Raw genomic sequence first — 23,304 nt, forward strand, 5'->3', positions numbered from 1 at the left:
TTTCCGTTTAAACAATAAATTATTGCTGTAGTTTTCATAGGGCACACATGTAGATAAATATAAGTAAAAGATATGCTTTTTCTGTAACCTAGTTTTATGAAAATAATGTTTTTAATAGTTCATAAATATTGGATTATAGTCTTTAATTAGTACATAATGTATATTTATAATTCACAAATGTGATTAAGCAGAAAGAACTTTTAAGTGTAAATTTTTATTGTTTTGTTTTAAAGCTATAGTTTCTCTGTGTAGAAACTATAGCTTTAGAACTTGCTGCTGAAGAACTTGTTCTGTAGATCAGGCTAGCCTAGGCTAGCAGAGATCTGTCTGCCATTAAGTGTAAATTTAAAAAATGAATTTAAAGACTTTTTTTCCAAGAAGAACATGTGAACTAGTTTTAATAGAACATTCATAATAACCATGTAATTTGTTCAAAATTCAATTTTTGGTTGCCTTGCAGATTTTGGCAATGGGAATTTTTATAAGCAAGATACATCTTTATATAGCTGTGAAGTGGTATTCCCAATCCTAGTGAGGTCCTTTGTTTGTTGGAGAACCTCATACATGTATACAATGTATTTTATGTGTAACACTTTCCATCGTCTCTCTGACTTCTCTCAACACCTGCCAATCCCTCACCCGATATCATATTCTCTTTTCCTAATCCACAGTATCCAACAGTGTTTCCTATATGTGCTTAGTTGTAGGTCTACCCTGGAGAGGATAGGTAATCTACCAAGAGTCATTTTCCTGTGAAAACTGGCTCTCCCTACTTTAGGCAGTGTCAGATACTTATCAATTTGCAATGTTATCAATGTTTCCTGAAGTTTCATAAGATATACTTAAAGTCATAGATAACATGTAGAAACACTAAAGAAAAACACACTCAATAGGAAAGTTCTTAACTGTGTAATAAATAATTCACGAGAAAACTAAGGAGGAAAATTCTACGAAGGAGATAGAGGGATTTGTCAGAGAAAGAGAAATGGAAAAAAGGCTGACATCAAGGTAGAAGAATGACTCCCACAGGATGAGAGAGCTGATGACATACAGGTTACTAAAATAAGTAAGAAGAAGAGAAGTGTTATCGTCCTAGATGAAGTTTTCCAGTACTGATAACGAAGACTCTGTTCATACAGGAATTTCTGAATTTGTTTGAACTCTTCAGGCTCCACACTCCTTGAATATTTTCCTCTGTGACTAACTAAAAGCAAACAGTCTGTGGATACATCTAGAAATGGTGCAATATGTATGCCATAAGTTGAAGTCAGAGAGGGCAGGTAGATGTCAGCTCTCCTCAGCACTGTTAGGCATAGCATAGTAAAGATGCTGCAGAGCCACACTGGGCGCACTGGCGTGTGATACAGACCTGGAATCGCTGAGTCTTGCCGTCTATGCCAAATTCTTCCTAGCTCTTTTGCCTGCTGCTGTCTGCTCTCCTCCTTCTATTTTGCTGTATCTGCCCATTTTTTAATGACATCTTGTACTTTTTAGGTATATGTACTTTGTGGATGAAATGGTAAAGATTTTCATTTCTCCAGTGTCCCAAGTACATTTCCATCAATTCAGAGAATGTCCTTTGGAGTTTATTAAGGGCTGTTAGTAAAAGACTGGGACATCAAGTAGGAGAGCATTAGACAAAGTGTAGGGGGAATGTCTAGAATGTCCCAGATGAGAGAATGGATGAAAGACGAGAGGAATAATTTTCAAGAAAACAACAGTAAAACACCCATCAAGCTGTTAAGTCCGAAAGACAGTACAGCATGTAGTGTATAGTATGCAGCCTCTTCCATTATATATCCTTAGTGAAGTGGTTGATGTAATTTCAATTCTGTGGTAGGTTGTATTCCCTGGAAGATTCTTTTAAGATTGTGATATGTTTTTTTCCCATAATGTGTCCATGTACTGGAGGCTTGATCATCAAGTGACAGTGTTAGAGGTAAAAGAATCTTTAAGAGCTTAGACCTAGAGGAAGTGGTTAGGTCACTGGAGGATCTGCCCTTGAAAAACTTTACAGTGATTTGCTAGGTACCTAACTGTTGAAAGATTTTTTTTTTTTTAAATAATAAATCCTTTTAGTAGGTTCACTACCTGCCTCAATGGCTTATGTTCCCAAATGAAGGACATACATAGCCTTTATATTTTAATATGCCTTAAACAGCACAGTAGATGGGCCACTGCCTAACCTCCAAGCAGTTAATCCCAAGTTATTGCTTACTAATTCTATGTTCTGTCTTCGCTGGGCCCAGCTGGGGGCTGTGCTCTTCCGGCCCCTTCCTGTGAGCTTTCATTCCTTTCACAGAGAGGCTATGCCCCTCTATCCTGAACTCTTCTTAGACATGGCATCTCTCTTCTCCTCTATACTCCTCCAGCTTGGTGGCTCTCTCCCTTCCTCCTCCTCTCAGTCCCAAGCCCAAGAGTCCTAAAATCCTGCCTCTCTTTTTCCTTTCCAACTGTTGTCTTCTTTATTTTCCAATCAAATCCAACTGGGTGCAGGTTCCCAGTAGTTACAAGCAGATGTTCTCCCGAAAACAGTTTTTTTTTTACAGGAACATAATTAGCTTTGGAATGCAAGCAGCTACACCTAACTATAATTCTCAAACAATGGTCTAGAAAGCAAAGCCTTAGCCCTCAGGTATGCAGTAAGTTCCTTTTGTAATTCTTTGTTGTGACCTAGTCAAGGGGCCCTGACTGGAGATCAGACAAATAATATTACTCAATCTTAGACTTAGGTTTCCAACACCATGAGATAAAACATACCTCCCTTCTCTTGTTTTTCTCCTTTCTCTTCCTTCCTTCCTTCCTTCTTTCCTTCCTTCCTTCCTCTCCCTCCCTTTCTTCCTTTCTTCCTTCCTTTCTTTCTTTCTTTCTTTCTTTCTTTCTTTCTTTCTTTCTTTCTTTCTTTCTTTCTTTCTTTCTCTCTCTTGTGTTTTTCAAGATAGCTTTTCTCTGTGTAGTACTAACTGTCCTGGAACTCTTTGTAAATGAGGCAGGCCTCAAACTCATAATTGATCCACATGCCTCTGCCTCCAGTGCTGGCATTAAAGGCATGCGTCACCATGCCTGACCAATACCTCTTTTCTTTATGAGTGTTTATCTTTAAGCATTATCTTAAAGTAACAGAAAGTCCACTAAAGGAAGCCAAGACTTTCATACTGGTGTGCAAATGCATCATTAGAAAACCTTCCAGGAGAAGCAGGTTAAGTTGGAGGATCAATACAAGGAAGGGTGAGAAAAGACAGATAAAGACGTAATCACAGGAAAAAATGCCCCGATGTTCTAACTTTCTGTGAGAAGCTGTATTAAGTACCAGACATGCCCGATTAAAGAAAGGGACTTGGTGTTTTTAAACCCATGAGCTGATCTCATATTGGTTACTTATCAAAATGCATTTCTCGATCATTCTCCAGTTCATTCTTATGTTGACCACATAACTTGGTAACTGAGAGCAGTAGCCTGAATAGACATAAATCTAAGAATAAAGGAATGAAAAAGCTCATTGTGTTAGAGACACAGGTAAGAATATGCAAACAAAATAATAAAAAGTGACTATAGAAGAAAAGCACTGACAGTACCTTGTAACATTATTGCTTAAGATAGTGAGAAACCTGATTTGTAATTTCTCAAAGAGTGACCATGAGACGTATGATCCATCTGAATATACATTTGACCATTTCTTTTAAATACTTCTCTGAGAAAAATAATGCCATGTACTCAATACTGGAATGAAGGTTTTATGTATGTATATATACATATATATATATAACATATACACATATACACAAATATGTATATATACACACAGACACACATACACACATACATACATATATATATTATATATATATATAATATATATATACCCAGATACATGCATACACACTTCTTTTCTCTATTTTGAAGGCCCTCATGCCCATAATACATTAGATACCAGGGAGCTTAATAATTTACAAGTTTCAGCAGTAGACTGAATAATATCTTCCAAATTCATATGAAAAAACCCTAAGTCCCCAATGTGAAAATACTTAGTGTGAGGAAATATGAAAACCATGTGGGGTTTTGATAGAATTGGTATCCTCTGTAGACGTAGGTGAAAGCATGCTCACTTTCTGTGCTGTGTTAGGACCTCTCGAGGAGGTATTAGAGGACATGAAGATATCTGTCACTAGGAAATGCATTAGAAGACACCTTTGGTCTTGAATCTTGGACTTTCTAGGATCAAAAATTGTGAGAACAGAATTTGTGTTGTTTTACTTATTTTGTTCATGTTACCTTGTAGGAGCAGCCTGAACACTAATTTTTGATTTATTTAAAAATTATTTAAAAATACTCATGATTTGTTTTAAGAAAATATTAAACTTGAAACAAAAATTATAAAATCTTACAATATTATTTCTATTCTATCTAGTGAACAATAATGCAAATTTAGGTTATTTTTGTATATAATCTTAAAATATTTGTTATTATAAGTTGTACAAAAATTAGAAATGTGTGTATTTTGTTTTGCCAAGTTGAACCTGAGTGTTACTTATGATATTTCTATGTATTTTAGTGGACATTGTATTTAGGACTTTCCAGAAAGGACTATGATTTACATATTGGCAAGAACTACTGGAGAGATAACTGTTAAACTCCAATTGATTCTTTGAATACTCATACACAGGTCCTAAAGGTCTTAAATGTCCAGGTGCTTAAAAAATGAAAAAAAAAAGGACTGGAATATCTTTTCACTGCTAGGAAAACATTGTATTTATAGGCACACTGTAGAAGAGGGCATGAGCCATATGGCTGACACATTCACCCCTCACCCCATGCCTCAAACTCATAGAGTGTAAGACTCTAAGGCAAAGTGTTGTTGGGAGCCAGCCAGCAATACTGGAAAGATTTCAACTTGCTTTCTAAATCTGGTGCCTGTAACTGACCAGTTCCACAGAATGTTAACTGGCCAATTTGTTGTTACCAAAAAGCAAGTCCTATTTTGGGTTTAGAGTTGTTCTTGGTAGTGAATAATACCTTCTATACTATTTGTCCTTGTAAATGATATCTGTATTATGTAAGTGATATTTGTATCCATTTCTTAAGTTGGAGTTAGCAAACTAGTGTTGATAACAGAAATGATTAGTCCCTTCAGATCTATGCTTCTTATCACCACAGACTCTTTTCAGCTTGTTTTCACTGATCCTCTCAACACTGTCTTATCATGTATATGAGATCTTCTCACTTCATTCCATTTCCACGGGAGAAAGGAAGAGACAGAATGGCAAGTGTTTCGGAAATTACATGAGCTTTCATCACGTTTGATAAGGAGGGAAGAAAGAATGAAAGAAAACTGTCATTGAGTCTACTGTCAATCTTTTGTCTCAAAGTATTTTCAGTGGTGAGGGACCTTTCTACCTGAGACAGAAGCAGCTCCTCTCAGACCCATTCTTGACATTCTCTATTTTCTAAAGAAACTGAGCTATGAGGAAAAACCACAGACCAATTGGGCTATCTGGAAAACACACCCTCCAACCTGTTGAAGTGCCCTCAGGTTGTGTAGTATGTTCCAGCCTTCCAGCTTTCTTCAGCTGTCACCCATGCTATGAAGGACTTTGGTGCTGTAGCTATCTGCATCATTTCTGTTCTTATAAGTGACCCCTCACCCATATTACTGCAAGTAAGCCCAATGAAACTCACTGGTTCACTGCGTTGGACTTTGGTGGTGTCTTAGGTTGGGTTTCCATTCCTCTGAAGAGACACCATGACCAAGGCAGCTTTTATAAAGGACAACATCTAGTTGGGGCTGGCTTATAGGTTCAGAGGGGAAGAATCAGGGAAGTTATGGCACTGGAGGAGCTTCGAGTTCTACATCTTGTTCTGAAGGCAAACAGAAGAAGACTGGCTTCTAGGCAGCTAGGGGAAAGCTCTCTACAGTGACACGCTTCCAACAGGCCCCACCAATAAATGCTACAGAAAAGAGCACATAACGTATTATGTCTTAATGTTATTTTATACTATCATTAGGCCATACTAAACTATAAATAATCTTGAGTGCATTCATCTTGATTTCTATATGCACAGAACCTGAACATGGAATAATCTGAGATAATAATAATTACTTCATTGAATATGTGGTTCCATGTGCCAGATACAACTTACCTAAAAGCAATGGACCAACAGAGCTATGTAAGAAAAAATAATTAAATTATTTTTATTATTCAAATGTTAAATCAAATAAAAATGTTAATTAATTTTCTCCTGTTTGTGTCTAGCTCTTTATGTTTCCCAGCAAGTGTTCTACATACTTCTTTTCCATGTTGTGACCAATGACATGGAGGCTTGGTTTATATGTACTAACTCCAAACTCCCAAGTCACAACTTTTGCAATGTTTTTGCTTTTTTAAAACAACATGCATTTTGTTACATTTCTGTTCCTTCTAAAATGCTCCTTTCTTCTTAATTGTACGTTCTTGCCCTTCATGTTTCTCTGCTTTCTTAAAAAAAAAAAAAAAAAAAAAAAAAAAAAAAGCTGTGGAAATTCCCAGCCTTGGATAAATTTAACTACTCTAGATTTCCCGTCATGATCGAAATCCACTCTTCTCAAGATAACCCTCACTGTACAGACTTATTCTCATTCACCTCACCTGAAACTTGGGTTCTTGCTTAGATTCAAGCTGTACATAACAAACATAACATCTCACTTTTGACTGCATGCCTATGGGGTGTCCTTCGGAGTCCTGGCAGCTTCCCAGGTGTGTTTAGGGTGTGGTGTTGAGCATGAGTCTTTGCTCTCTAAAGACAGCTTCATCCATTCATTCATTCTCTGTCCCTTATCCCTGCCTTCCCCCCAACCCCCAACTCTTTTACTTAAGGAAAATTTGCCTAATTAGCTTTTTTCTGTCCTCTCTGTAATCTTGACACCATTCTCCACTGCAAAGGCAGTAACTAGGCAAACAAAATATCCTATATTTCGGAAGAGGAGTGGTGAAGATGCCCATAGCTAGCGCACTGCAAAATTTTTACTTAGTGATTAACTTCTTTTTGAGGAAGTGTAGCAAGAGCAGCATTTCCTGAAGCATAACTGTAGGGAATGTTTTAACAACTTGACTATTCTTTCCTCTTCTAAAACTTCTGGGTGAAGGAAGGTTTCAAAGTTGTTGAAATTAGTTCCAGTTCTTAAAAGTGACATTACTTCACTGTTAGCTCTTCCTCTGTAGCTGGAAAACCAACTTGTATAAAGTGCATAAAGGCCACAGAGAAAAGAGTTTCATGCTTTGTCTAGCATAAGGCAGCTGCAAAAACACATGATTTGAAGCACCAAGGCTATTCTTGATGTCCTTCTCCACTGCTACAGATGTGCCATCTAAACGCATTGGCTTGTAGATCCTTCAAGTACAGGAACACTGAAGATGTGTGCTCCTTTATTTTTTGCAGTTACAAAGCTAAACTATATTCTGGGAAGTCAAATGTTCTGTGGAACAGACACATCTTCCTGGCTATAGAAAGCTCCTTTGTATAGATTACATGATGCACTACTTATTACATGCTGTGTGAACATCCAAGGCACACACATGTCATGCCTATGACTGCATAGTCTTACGTCTATTTCTAGACTTGAATGTTGAAGTTTTCCTGGAAGGAATCAATGAAAACAAACCCTCTCAAGCATGTCTGGTATCTCCAACAGTTAAAGAACAGTTGGGCTGGAGAAGAAGGAAGACTCTATTTCTACTTCCAACAGATTATTTTGCCTCCATTGATGTTAAATGTTAATTTATATGTTGAGAAGATCGGAGCTGGTTGGTTTAATCATTACACTAAGTGTATTCTCTCTCTTGTAAGCACTTACACAACTACTTTTTTTTAAAAAGTTTACATAAAACCTATGCATCTTTTTCAGCCAAGTAACCAAACATTATCCCTGGAAAATGCCACTGCCAAATGCTAAAACAGGTATTTGCTAAGATCTGCTGAATACTATTTCCATTCTGAAGTGTTGCAGTTTTACCTTTTCCTTATTTGAAAAGCACATTTCCTTCTATGGAGTCAAGCTTTAGTCTTAGGACTGTTTTCCAAGTAAAATCAAGTTGGAAAAAGTGATCCATAAAGTTTTAATTTCTTTTTAAATCTTTCATCTTTTCTATAAAAAAATGTCAAAGACTCCTATTTAGTTGTTTATTGAGAAAGAAGTTTTAGCTGTTTAAAAGAGAATACAGCCTTTGCTTTAAGGGATGAAAGCTGAGGAGGAGCCAGAGTCTGTGACTATTTTTCATCAGTGGACCTGAAAATCCAAGTATGAAAGTACTCTTGAAATTAATGACTGGAACTATGGTGTTCTTATATGTTATTGTATTTAATAATGTTGGCATTTCATCTAGGCTCTGCCCCACAGTTACCTGACAACACCCAGGTGCACCTGACTCACTATAAAAGGGGCTGCTTGCCCCTCCTCATTCTCTTGCTCTTGTGTTCTTCTCCTCTTGCTCACCCTCTCTCCCCATCCCCCCCATCTCTCTCCACACACTAGCTAATGGCTGGCCTCGATTCCTCTACTCCTCTACTTCTGTGGTTCCCTCTCTGTCTTTCTCTCTACTCCCCTCCTCATGCTCTGAATAACTCTATTCTATACCTTCATGTGGCTGGTCCCTCATGGGGTAGGGATACCTCAGCATGGGCCTGCATAGACTCCCCTTTCCCCCACACCTTACTGCACTCCATCAAACATATTCTTTCTCTCTATCTTTTTATAAAACAGAACAAATAACCCAAGAGAACCATTGAATTTAAAAAAGTGCTTTATACAAAGATTTAGTATTTGGACAAAAGCACATTGGAAAATTGCAGATTTTGCAATGGTGCATTTGGCAAATATCTACTTCGGCAGTTTTGTGGTGTTGTGATGCTCAGGGCAGGAATATGTCAATTCTCCTAGCAGACAGGAGCGCAGCATCTAGGCAGCCAGAATGATTTTCAACTATTTTTCTTGATACTTAGCATTAGTGTTTTAATCAGTTATGAAAAAGTATCCAACTCCTACTCAACTGCCTATTTAGTTTGTCTTCACCCCCTTTTGTCCTGTAAGTGAAGCCCTTTGTTGAGCTTTAAAACACCTGCAGGGCAGGTGTTCCCTGAGCCTCTGGTCCCCTGCAGGGAACAGGACAAGGGAGAGGAGAAGGAAGGGGAGAAGAGAATGGGAAGTACTAGGAGAGGTTACTGTGTGAGCCCAAAGACCTCACCCTGCTCCAAGGCAGCTGCTTACTTTAATTATCTCCTCTTTACCTTGGCAAGGATGGAAAACTGTTCAATTAATAGACCTTCTGCTGGCAATAGAAGGTGTGTTTTTTTTGTTTTTTGTTTTTTTTGTTTTTTTTTGTTTTTTTGGAAAAAAACACTGGTTGGAAAAATAGATTTTATTCATTTTTTCTCTGTGTATATATATGCATATTTTATTTGCATATTTATTTTGTTTATTGTGTGTACACAAAGAGAAAAAGTATATATAAAGACATGGGAAATGTATAAGTGATATTAATTGATTTCTCAAATATGATTATATTTTACTATCCACTTCTCAGGTCTTTTGATTAATAGACACACACATATATACATAAATATGACATATGTGCTTGTGTGTGTGTGTGTGTTAGTTAATGGATTCAGGTCAAAAGGAGTATTTAAATTTCATTATAAATTGTTGCAGAATGTCTACTTAATAATGGTATGTAATATAATCTTACTTCGTTAATACTTTTCCCATTTAGAATAAGATTAGGATTTTGTGGGTGTTTTGTTTTGTTTTGTTTTTCATCTTTCTCTACAAAGGAAGTTTCCAATTAAGGAGGGAAATAGAACATAAGCTATGTATTTACTGAAATACTGAGTCTCTCAAGCAAGTACATATTATAAATAACAATGAGCAACACACCAAGCTTTGTTCTTTGTATTTTAAGGAATCCAAATCTTTTAAAAAAATACCAGTAAAAATACTAGAAGCTAATATCCTCCCAACCATGAAGCAGTGGTACATTCAATGTCTCGAAGAACTTTTGACATCTTTGAAGAGATTGGATCAAAATAGCATGACAGTTATTGGAAACACATATAGTTGGTTAATGGGACTTGAACTCCTAATTTTAAATGACCTAAAAGCATATGGAATGACTGCTTTTCTGCTAGCTCATACTGTAGTTCATACATGGGGTATGGGGTCGGGAGAGGGATCTTCTATTGATTGGAAATACAGCTGTCCAGATTTCATTCTTAGGTTTTTAAATAACACCAATATTTTGCCTTTAATGATACAATGTAACTTAAGTGTAGTTTCACAAATTTTAAATTTTGTAGCAAGGTCATCTTCATTTAGAAAGGATGTCATTTAAATGTATAAAACTTTAAAAGGTGTTTGCGTTCTATATCTTTAACAAAAAATATACTTGTGAATTCTTATTAATTTTCTTTTGTAAATATGTAATTCTGTTTTGCTTCAAACTTATAACATTTGTGGGTCCTCTGGTCTGATTTCCCTGGGAACTGCATATGGGTATTTGGAAGTGCAATCGGAAGGGGCAATTATGTTCTTCAGAGGATTTGTCAGGGAACAGAGCTGAAGGAGATTAAAGTAGATGTGATGGTTGTAGGGGTCACAGCCTTGATTTTGAGCCAAGACTTACTATCACTGTTTTAATTGAGCCTGAAAACTCAAAGGCTATGATGTGGTGGCCACCTATTACCACAGAAGACATGGCTCACTAATTGGAAATAAGCGATCTCAGGCTTCTTCCAGGAACAAAGACTTAGAGCGGCCAAATATGAATGGCAGTTCATTAAAGCAAATGTGCAGAGACTTGCAGACTGTAATTGATGTGGAGCTTTCCTTTCTATATCTCAAAACTATGACCTCCTCACTAACTCTTTCTCAAAGGCACACACATTATTAGTTTAACTTTTATCTTAGCTTCAGTATTGCTATAAGAAGATGAGAGAAATCTTTTCTATTAGTGATGAAGACATTTATCATTGAAGGTATCTGGCAAATACATTTTAAAAATTATATTGGTGGGGTTAACACATCACATTACTTTCATTGCTGTATCATAGGAGAATTAAAAGCCAGGAAAATGTATGTAGTATGTTTTCATCCAAAGCACAGCAGTAGGTACATGGTGGCATTTAGAACATCCTCCTTAGCAGAATAAGTACATTTTGATTGATCCAGTTCTTTTCTCACCACATTCTATTGTATGTACAAACCTCACATAACAAAGTTCTAATTTCAGATACTATTAAATAAGACTAAGTTTGCAATTAAAATAATTTGTGGTGTTTTAAAAGAAGGCATGTATTCTAGGCTTACTTCTTCACCTCAAATAGGTGTCAAGCACAACTATATTTAAAATATAATTGAGTTTTTTCCTTTTCTCACTTTAACATTATATAATATAGAAATAAAATATAGCTTATTTTTGGAGTGTGCTAGCTTTCTCTTTGCTATTCTGTGTCCAATGTCTGTGCACTCAGTGCTGAATGAGCTAGTCCTCAGAGTGCAGTTCATGATGCTTCTTGTTCATGAGTTTTTCTAGATGTGGACTAATTTTGAAATATTCTGTTATATGTAATTTAACTGGGAATAAATGCTTTTTGAGGTTTCTAGCCCACCTTTTCCAAAGATTCTTTCTTCTTTAATGTGCATGCTTTCTCCAAGCATGGGATCTGAAGGAGGTGGCATGTAGATTTTGCTTTCCTGCCTAAGCTCTGGGAACTGGCCTGGCTACCACCTCCTGCAGAGAGAATACTGGCTCTGCAGATGAAAAACAGACACAGACACACATACACATACACACACACACACACACACTGTTCAATTTCAACCTGCCTTCAATCCTGAAGGCATTGCTTCAATGCAATTCAATGCTGAATTGCTGGGCACTACTAATCTACTGTGGCTAGCATACCCTTCCCAATACTCTTAACTCATAACTTCTCAACCTGCCCTAGCTTCAGTTGTTCAGCCACCTTCAGTCCCATTTCCACAGCCCAGCCTCCCCTATATAAGAGCCTTATGGCTGCTCTGCCCAAGATCTCACATGACTGGTTGGCTTTTCTCCATCCAAAGCATGGCAAAACTCTGTTCTTCTCCCTTGCCTCTGCTAACTTGTTTTCAAGGATCCTGAAGTCCCACCTATTCTGCCCAGCAATTAGCCTCTAGCATCTTTATTGATGGATCAAGAACCGATTGGGGAATAGGACCTTAGCATCAGCATCATCCCTACATATAATGATGAACTGGGAAAGAGAATGTGGTCAGCTGCCCAGTAACCAACCATTGATCACCTCAGAGACCACTGGTCACCCCAGTGACCACCACCCACCTCAGCAGCCTCTGGATCTGTATAGTCACAAGATTTAGAAATAAGAATTAGTGGACAACAGTCCCAATAGATGGATCTGTATAATACTCCTACACTTATGGCTCAGGGAACAACATGATAGAGGGGATACAAAAGACTACATAAAACAAGCTGTGAGTGGAAGAGGTGTTCCTTCTCAGTCAAGAGCACACTAAATTTTTGTCCAGTGCCAAGCAATCTTCCCTAAAACAATACATACAAGAAACATTATATGCACTCAACAGGTTATATTTGGAAATATATGTGAGTATACAAATACATATATACATGCAACAATAACTGATGGAAATTGGGAATATGAAGTTGAAGGAAAAAAGAGAAGAGCATACAAGAGGTTTGAGAAGGGAGAGATGTAACGAAAATATAACCTCAAAAATAAACATCCATAAAAGAATTATTGGGTAAATATACTTTACAGGGTTTGAATACATCCTAGTTCTCATTTTACTGATTATTGACTTTGGGGAAAAATAAAATGAGATTAACAAATTACATGCTTTTATCTCTGGCATTGAGAAGATGAATGTTTGCTTCTTGATCATGAAATCTGTCAGAGTTTACAACACTAACAGTAGCCAGTAGTCACTTATTTATTGCTGCTATTAGAAAATAGATGGAGATTTTCTTCTTCATCTGAACCTCAGCTGGTAGAGAGATAGATCCCAAGTATTTCCTGCTCAGAAATATTGATGAGAGAAGATCAGTTCAGAGCTTTTAAAAATGCCCACCTGAAAAACATTACTCAGCCATTGGAACTAATCAGAACTTTTAATGCTAGATTCAGAAGAAAATAATGGCATTAGGACAATGTGATGTTTCTTGGTAGTCTAAAATGCTTACTTTTTTTCTCATTATAATGTAAACCTATTGAAGACATGCTAAAAGCATTCTAGTGTAATACTGATTCCATCACTGTGATAAAATACCTGAGGTAATCAATTAAAAAGAGGATGTGTTTATTGCAAGTTATTGGTTTCACAGTTTCAGACCATAGTCAATTTGTTATGTTGAGTTTCTGCCTGGTGAATTGGGATATCACTGTAGCGAGCATATGCTAGCATGAAGAACCTTGCCTCATAACGGCAGGAAAACAGAAGAGTGGCTTGTGTTCCCATATTATCTTTGGAGACATCCTTCCAATGGCCAAACTTCCTTCCATTGAATACCTTCTCTCAAAGGTTTTACCATCTCCCAATAACACAACACACAGAGAACACAGCCTTTGCTACCTGGACCTTGGGTGAACATGTAAGGTTCAATCCATTGCAATTGGAAAGTATTTGCTGGTGTACTATATTATTACTGTGTTATAATATACTGTGTTATAATTTTATGACTACATCTGCTAAATATGGCCTCAAGTATTTTAAATTATTTAGTCTTATTAAATCAAGGCCTGTGTTAGTCAATTTTTTGTTTTTTGATACATAAATTATTTTATTTACAGGCAGATTTATTTCCTTGGAGTCTCAGCCCATGGTTGGCTGCCCCACTACTTTTGGCACTATGTAAGAGAGAATGCCCTGGTACTTGGAGCCTGTTGAAGAGGAGGCTGTTCTCTGCAGAATGGTCAGGAAGCAACATAAGGGTAGATATGAGAAGCAGAAGGCAAGATTCAGCTCTTAAGAACAATGCCCAAAGACCTCCTTTCAGTGAAGTCTCTTCTCCCAAGGTTTCATTACCTCCCAATAGTCCATAGTATTTGAATTCTGCTAACTGATTAATCCATTAGTGATGCAAGAGCAAGCCCTCATACTCCAAACACTTTACAAACCCAAAGGCCACATTTCAGAACATTGCTTCACTGAGCACCTAGTATGAAGCCCCTGAGTCTTTTGAAGTCCATTTCATATCTACAGTATAATAACAAAATTAAATGTTTTATAGGCTACAGGAGAGGCTGAGCATTTATTAGGAAAACTGTAAAGTCAGAAGCAGCTTAAAATTAAACTTGTGAAATGTAACACAAACATTTATTTTTTAGCTTATCATCCTTTCGTCATAATTATGACTGATTAAACACCCTTTCAAGCAACAAGAAAAATAAACCTTCTGCCAACTGAAATAAACCTTAGCCATTATACAAATATGTATGTTAATATAAGTGCAATTATTTCCTTAATCGTTCTGAGATTTATACATGAGAGCTACCTTATGGGCCATATGACAGACATTCCACCATATATCACCCAACCAAATTACAGAATAGACAGAAACACTTAGGGAAAGCCCCATTTATTCATTAGATTCCAAGGCCTAATTTGGCACACATTATAAAGATTTTTGTCATTTGAGCAAAATTTCTGATTAGGGTTAAGAGCCCTAGCAGTTACACTGGAATAATCCTAAAACAAAAATTTTGTTTTTCTCTGTGGAAAATAGAGAGATTCAGTTTCCTCTCTAGATGATGAATATACTGGTGACCTTAGAAATAGTGTGGTACTTCTTTGTTCAGCACATAAAAGGAAAAGTGGAAGCTTACGAGTATACTATATTCATATTTTCCTACTTGCCATTGATCTGTGCCATCTAAAGATGACACATTAAAATCAGATAGGTACATGAGTTCCCAAGAAATAGTAATCCCCAAGTAAATTTAAATATAAAATTAGTCTAGATATCACTATAGAATCACTACTTAAGCCAGCACCTTTTTCTCTGTAAATATTAAATATAAAAGAATGACTTATTTTTTATTTCTCTCAGATAAATATTTATTGCCTTCTTAATTAAAAATGGAATGGATTTGACAGGAGCATGTCTCATGAATAAGTTTTTGTTTGAGTTTTTATATGCTATCTTAACATTCAGAACATTGACAGCACCTCTCAGGAATGTGCTTAACATTTTTCTTCTCATATTACTATGTTGATATAACCCCTTCTTGATCTTTTATGCAGTTTCAAAGAGAGATCAGTCTTATTTTCCAACTAATATTGACTTGGGATTAGAGGGTGTTTAGAATATTTTTACCATGTCTGGCATTCTGGCAATTCTGTGTACCTCACTGCCAAGAGCATGGGCCCTATCATTGTGTGAATAAGTATTTACACCTATCTAGTAGAATTTTTCTACATAGAAGTTATAAATCTTCATATTGTATTGGAATTATTGGGGGGGTGTTTTTAAAAATATTAGTGTCAGACCAAATGTACCTCATATTCTTGGGAGGGAAGGCAGAAATCAGCATTTTAGAGTTTTGGGGGCAATTCAGTATGCAATCCAAAATAAATGTTGTTCTAGAATTCATGAAGACAAGACCAAAATTAACATGAAGCATCCAATTACACAACAAACACTAAATTTATCATAAATATAGCATTTTTTCTACCATATTGAGGGTCACCAAGTAAATATTGTACCATGTCATGTAGGATATTGATATCATGCAGACAAGCATTCATGTGTCAGAGTGTGTCTGGTTGCCACTAGAACAGAACACTGAGATACAGGTAGTGACCTTGGTTCATCTTCCTACTGTGGCAATACTGTGTAAATACGCAGATCAGGACTTACAACTTGACCTTGGATAATACCACAAACCCCATGCATGAGTCAGCTTCTACTGTCTCCCTTTCTTTCCTCAGAAATGGACTTCTAACCTGACATCATCGCTTCCTTCTCACTTGGGAATCACCCTCCCGCTGGGTCTTCTATTTTTATATTTATGGTAACCCTACATGTTCAGACAAAGCATAGTTATCCATTGATACAGGATTATGATATAATCCTTTCCAATGTTTTCAAAATTGTAATAAGTTCTGAAACAAAACAAACTTGCAAAACTTTAATAAGAGGAGGCACTCCAAAGTGATTAAATAATTAAACAGTTGATCTTAAGGGATCTCCTCCACCACATCTTTCAAATTCTATAACATGGGTGGCCCTGCCCTTTCTGAGGTCATGTGTTTAGTATGTTACTAAAATATTAAAGTGACTCTATTAGTGAAACAATGCAAGTTAATTTAATTGTCATCTTACAAAAGACTATATTGTAGTCAATATGCACAAAATTTCTTTGTGATATAACACATACAACCTATATAAAATATTAAGGAGATAATGCAGTAAATACTGTAGTTGTCAGAATTCACTTTAGAAAAGTGAAACTTTGAATAAGTCCTCAGGCTTTGGCCAAAGAGAACTATGTTGTTATGTCAAGCAAAAGTTTAGTTAACGTAGTAGAATTGTTCATGGCTCTCTGTATAACTATTTTAAAATCAGAGGCTTTTAATAATTTTGGAACAGAATTTTATAAACATAAGTATGGCAAAATCATGAAACTCTGGCTGTTATACTCTGGATGGTTTAACAAGCAAGCTGACACTTCACTTTGAAATGGCAGTATTTTGATTCATAATTCATATTAATTCTGCATCAGTAGTAAGAAATGAATCTAAAAATTCATTTCTTCATCATATTTACATTAGATTTTAACTGTCATCTACCTTTTTCTGATTGGAATATTTAGGAAAACTTTACTATGAAAGCTTATATGCCACTTGCTTGTTTCTGATAGCTGCTCCTCTGAGGTACACTTTTCAATTGTCTGTTGTTATTGTTTGTCTCCCTGTGTGTCTCTCTTTGTCTGTCTCTGAAACATACACACACACACACACACACACACACACACACACACACACATACATGTACACACCTGTATTAAGATGGTAAATCCTAGTTGTTAACCAGGAACATCATGGAAAATTGCATCATTGGACCATTACCTATCTGGGTATCCCTTAGGCAAGGAGGGTTAATACAATGGCAGAAAAAGAAAATTGACTTTTTGTTCCTAATTTCACTTGGAACTTCTTTTTCCAGTTAGGAGCAGTGACCTTGCCAGCGGGCTCCAAGTTTTTTTAAAATCACAATTGACTGTATGATGGATGGCCAGCTACCTGGCTGCATGCAAAGTTCTGACAAAGTCAAGGCTGGGAATTGGACAGCTACGTGTTAAAATATTTTCCTCTTGCCTTCATCTGGCAGAAATGATACTTTGAAAAATTCACTTGACATGTTCAATGGTGATATTAGAAAAGAAGCAAGTGTATTGGCAAATTAGTGTTTTGTTTTCAAGGATATATCATGATCTTAATTTATTGGAAATTAATAGAGATAGATGTTTAATTTTGTTTATTTTCTTCAAGTTTTATGTTGTGTGGTATTTTCTTAGTTTACAAAGTTGCCAAGTTTCCCCAGAGTATCTGTCTGCTGCTCTGTGAAATGGGACTGTGACCAGTGGTGAAGTGATAGGAAGGCTCATGAGCCCATGCAGACTATGTTCTTTCAGTCTCTATCACATCACACAGGAGTCTTTCTATGAATATGTCTCCCACAACCTCTGGATTCCAAAGAATTTATGGGTGGTCTTCTAGCTATTATTTGCTTTGTGACAGATTATAAACCAGAGAGTTTTCTGGAAAGGGAGTCCATGCTAATTGAGAACTTCTAGAAGATGTAAAAACAGAGGAATTTGTGAATAGCTTAGTTACTAAGGCAACTTTTGTGAAAGAAAGTCATCAGTGAATTGTACACATAGCAGTGGCTCGTCTCCCCTCTTCATGTTGATTTCAGCCTCATCTGAAGAATACCCAAGCACCCAGGGGGCCGATTACCTACCGGGAGGCATCTGGCTCACTGAGCTGCAGCAACTGTAATTGAAAGGCATGTGATGAAACAGGAAATAAAGTTTCTGTGGTTGTATAGCATTTCCAAATCAATCAAGTAATTACAAATACCCCACAACCTCATTTCTACACTCTGATAAATAACCACCAACAGTATTGTTTACTTCCTTATTGTTTTGTGAGCAAGTAGATTCAGTTTTCATTAACAATATATACAAGATCATAAAGTTGTTTCTCAGTCCTCATGGATTTGAAATTCATTATAATTCTATCACTGTTGTAACTATGAGAGTGAAGTGTTACTATAAAAAAGTATCTAAGACATACACTTAGTCATTAGTATATAATAAATACTACAGAAATTAAAAACTATTGCTATTTAAAGATACTAATGCAAGATGAAACAATCAGTCCTGGAAGCTATTCATATAAAATTATTTGGGTTGAGGAATGCTTTGTTTCAATATAGGTGAAAGTATAGCTTTGTATTGGAGATCAAGATTGTGGGGCTGGAGAGATGACTCAGCCGTTAAAAGCTAAGCTCACAACCAAAAATATAAGATTGTGGCATAATAACAGTTTTGTTGTGATGCTAAAAAGGCACATAAAACCATCCACCTGCATGGAAATGGACTCTGTTCCCATCCTTACAAAACAGAATAAGTACCACGTTATATGTGGAAAAATCAGTAAAAATGCAAGATTTAATGGCCATAGAAAAAAATGTTTAAGGAATATTTAGCTGCTTTTTTTGTACTTAGAATTAAATGTGATGGGTAGATTAGAAACAGCTTTATGTAACTGATTTTAGATAGAATGTCATAACCAAATAGATAATAAAAATGAAGTAAATTTCCTGGGATGTAGGGCATAATTCTTTTGGTAAACTGAAATGAATGTGGAAGGAGGAAAAACTATAAACATTTCCTTGTAACCAAGAAAACTTGTAATCAAGTTTTCTCTTTAAATTTAAATATACATATTATATATATAAAATATATGTATGGCTGTATGATATTTCACTGATCCAATGATTGGATACTTACAGGATTTCTCTTTCATGTTTACCTCATATTATGAGAGTAACCATATCTTTATGACAAGATCTAATAAGAAATGTCTATTTCTATAGGGAATCTTCCATTATTACTCTTTGTGTTACAGTTTATCAGTGTTGAAGACCAGAAAAATAAGCCTATTTATATACTGTATAATACAGTAATACAATAAAGTAAGATAATGGGATTCTTACACAAATCTGCCAATTAATTATGACTTCACAATATGAAATAGAGTCAAATAGAAATTTATTCATGTATATTTAACATATCTTTAGTATTTACTAAATAACATGTATGCAGTAGTTTAAGTCTGGGTAATATCACAGTATCCAAAGTGAAGGGCATCTCACTCCTGTGGAACTTATTCTATTTAAGAAGAAAGAATACATATATATGAAGAAGAAAGTGAGAGCAACAAGGCCTTGTTCTGCATTTGATAAATGTAGGCTCTAAGACCTCTAGGGAAAGACTGCAGTGTGAAGTTGCATAAATAGATACAGATCTGGAACTAAATACTAGGATTGAAACTTTAAGGATGGATGAACTTCAACAATCAAATATTTATTTTCTTTGTTTATTAACATTATCAACACTATTATTTTATTTATCAACATTTATTTATCACCATTATTAGAAAGACAACGTTTGGGAAAAAGGTCTGTATGGCCATTCCTAGAGAGAAATGTAGAATTTTGATAAAATCATTTAAAATTGATTTACTGTATACTAGTAACCTACATACATTACTTAGATGACTAAAATTATCAAATGCAAATTAAGAAATATTTAATACTCAACTTAGATGATATTTTAACATGACTTATTTTGGGAGAACTTTGGGAATCTCTTCTCTTCACCCTGCTGAGAAGTGGCATTCTTTTGTTTTTTTGTTTTTTTTTGTTTTTTTTTGTTTTTTTGCTGCAGCTTTGCACACTCCATGCTAGCTTTTAGATGATTCTGTTATCTCTATCTGCTCTCCTGTCATGCTGGGGCTAGGATTACAATTGTACTATGCATCTAGTCATCAGGCTGTGTGGCAAGTACATTTAGCACTGAACCATCTCTCCAGTCTAACATAGACTATTTATGAATTACGAAAGACCTGTAATATTTTTACATTGTAAATAGTAGTGATAATTTCAATTATGTGTATATTAGTCAATTTTTCTCACACATATGTATTTAAAAAGTGAATTTTTGATAGTGCTTAATTGCCAATAATAATAGTTGTTAAATATATATATTGATTAAAGTAAACAATTATTAAAGATACAAGCCATGATCACTTACTTCAGGTGCAATTTTAAGATCAAGTACCTTATAAATTTATAAGGCAATAGCATTCTACTATTAAGTTAAAACCTGTAATATGTATTCATTTATGAAGTGGCTTTAGGCTAGAAAAATGGGATTTTAAACATTTATGTAAAATTAATCTTATTGTAAGATATGGTACTGTGGATGCCTATAATCTCAGCACTTGAATGACAGAAGAAGGAGAATTGCTCTATGTTAGAGAGCATTCTAACTGCAGAGTGAGTACATCAGGTACTAGGTCAGCTAGTACTAAAACACAAGGGCCTGACTCAAAACACACAGACACACACACACACACAGACAAACACACACACACAGCACCTCATATTTAGATGTCTAACTCTTTCAAATAAGTACAAATATAAATAGAGGCAAAGCTGTGTTCACAGTTTCATGGAATACATATACATTTTGGGGTGATTAATGTTTAGATAATGGTGAAAGTCTCAAACCTATTAACATACTATTAATACTGAATGCTGTTGTGTCCTTGTTCAGTTTCAAGTGGCACCAAGGCAGCGGAGAAAGGACAGACAGGGATACAGAAAAGCTGGCATCAGGTAGTTTGGGCTCTCCAATGGAGAAACATCAGCAACACTGGAAGCTCAGCTCGTATATTATACACAGGAGAGCAGGTGAGAAGGGTTACTGCATACAGTGCGACAATGAGGTCGATTTAGACAGACTCTGCAGGAGCGATTTCTGTAAAGGAGCAATCTACAGGCTGAAGTGGGAGGAAACTGTGGCGGACATTTTGTGCACTCTTTACATTTGCATGAGTAATCCAAGGAAGGCTTGGCCATCCGGCTAAGTAGAACACCACACCTGATGGAGAGTATAATCGCCACTTCCAGTCGACTGAGGCATGGGAGGTGGGGGGTCCTTGATGTAGGGATGCCCATGTCTATAACACATACTCACACAGGACTTCACTCAGGGCTTTCTCTCTTTCCCACAGAGAAATCTTGTCAATGTTCAAAAAATAGGTCTTCTTTCAGAAATTATAAAAGACTGACTTCAGAAAACGTTATGGCTTTTCACATTCGTTCCAGGCTTCCTTAATCTATGTTTTGATTATGTAATGTTTTTTTCTACATATCCCCTCAGAATTCTGGAGCTCTCATTGTTCTCTAGTAAACAATGTATAGTCAAGAGTAGGTTAAATGTAGACTTTGAGTCATTTTTTCCTTCTGTGTTGAATACTGAGTTTACATTGTGGATAAGGGCTATAACTTTCTCATTTCCACTTAATGCCACAGCTGAACATGTATCCCTAGTTTTATCTTCCAGAAGCTGGGAATCTTCCTTGTCTGCCTTCATAGCCAGAACAGTTTGTGTATAAGTCTTTGTTAACACAGCATGTTTTGGGAAGTGTTCATTGCTGAACAGGTTGATTATGTCTGATAATAATTACCACTTGAAGGCAAAATTGAAGGGAGAAATCACTCTATTTACTGAAGTAAAGGCACATCACATAGAAATACTCTTTTAACATTGTCAGAATGCAAATTTTGACATTTATTGAAGTACTTTCCTTCATCTCTCAACTGTGATCTACTGAAAACTTAAGTGTTTGAACATCTGGTTTCTTAGCTGTGCCACAATCAATGGAAAAACAGCCAATGTGTACAATGGGGGAAAATATCACACAATATTAAGACAGAATACCCCAAGATGTATGCCATTATGTTTAATGTATTCTAAAATGTATATTGAAAATAAAATCATATAACCCAGTTCAGATCAGAAAAATGTACTTAAACTACAGTCAAACTTTTGTTAAGGAGACTTGGAGGCACACTAATTCTACGTATAGCAATAGAGTTTAAAAGGATATAACCCCAGTGGATGCAATACTGATACTGCTGAAGAAAAGCAGATTCATACATCTTTTGGTCCTGTAATTTCACTTCTAAAATTTAAATAAAAACATACTTTTGTTTACAACTCTTGTTTGTATCATGAGTCTGGGGGAGCAGGTTCTAAAAATGAGTTTTTATGCACTAGCTAACTTTAGCACATCAGACAATTTATACTCCAACAGTTAACAAGATACCTGAGTAAAGTGTTCCCAAGGAAAGCCATATAAAAAAGGGGGGGGGCGTTTTTCACAGAGGCATGTGAATAACAATAGCTGAAGCAAACTGACTCTTAACCACTTGTCTTCTTGCATGGATCCATTCCTGGACTGTGTTCCAACACGCTTCCTCTCATTTTATTTTTAATTTAATTAATTAATCAATCTTGTTATTTTGAGACAGCTTTGCAGACCAGGATAGCCTGGAACTCACAGAGATCCTCCTGTTTCTGCCTCCAGAGTGCTGGCATTAAAGGCGTGTGGCACTACCACGTGGCTCTTCTTTTTATTTTTCCCTTTTTATTTTTTACCAGCAGGATATCCAGGATGATTCTGAGTTGAGATGTTGCAAGATAGATCTAATTGTCCTCTGATGCATGAGTATCCATCCCAAAAGCAAGCAAATGATAATATTACAACGGTGAAAGCATTGAGTGGAATGCCACCAAGAACAGGAATACAAATTATGTCCAGTAGTATTGGTTACATTCCTATACAAATACCAAATCTTGAACTCTGTTCTGACATACTTGTACATATGTGGATTCACATATGTTGCCTTTTTGTATACATATGTTACTGCATTGTTTTAAAAGCAAACTAGAAAAAAATTACAAGTATGTCATTGGTGATCTGAGTATTCTGTAATTACTATCTGTTTTTTTTAGTAAGTTTTCAAACTATTAGATATCAATAGAGAATTTTCAAAGAAAGTCTGTTTTAGTGGCTTCTCTTCTCCCTTTAATATTCTTCCATATTTCTTTTTAATACTGTTACTGTATCTCCTCCAGGGCCCTTTCTGCTTTCTTTTTTGTTGTTGTTGTTTTCCTTTT

At 36.0% G+C, this 23,304-nt stretch overlaps 1 protein-coding gene across 3 annotated transcripts in view; it reads left to right on the forward strand.

The window, feature by feature from the left end:
* Positions 1–23,304, forward strand: part of Sema3e (semaphorin 3E) — a 233,450-nt gene that overhangs the window by 89,641 nt on the left and 120,505 nt on the right. The window contains exons 1-2 of one of the 3 annotated variants that reach the window (XM_031380020.1): positions 13,812–13,974; positions 20,893–21,029. The exons of the other annotated variants lie outside the window; for them this stretch is intronic. Of the exons in view, the coding sequence (XP_031235880.1) occupies positions 20,972–21,029 (58 nt within the window). The 5' untranslated portion in view covers positions 13,812–13,974; positions 20,893–20,971. Of the gene's footprint in view, positions 1–13,811; positions 13,975–20,892; positions 21,030–23,304 lie in introns of those variants that run through there. 3 annotated transcript variants of the gene reach the window in all.

This window comes from Mastomys coucha, unplaced genomic scaffold (genome assembly GCF_008632895.1).
Source record: "Mastomys coucha isolate ucsf_1 unplaced genomic scaffold, UCSF_Mcou_1 pScaffold19, whole genome shotgun sequence".
Lineage (NCBI taxonomy): Eukaryota > Metazoa > Chordata > Mammalia > Rodentia > Muridae > Mastomys > Mastomys coucha.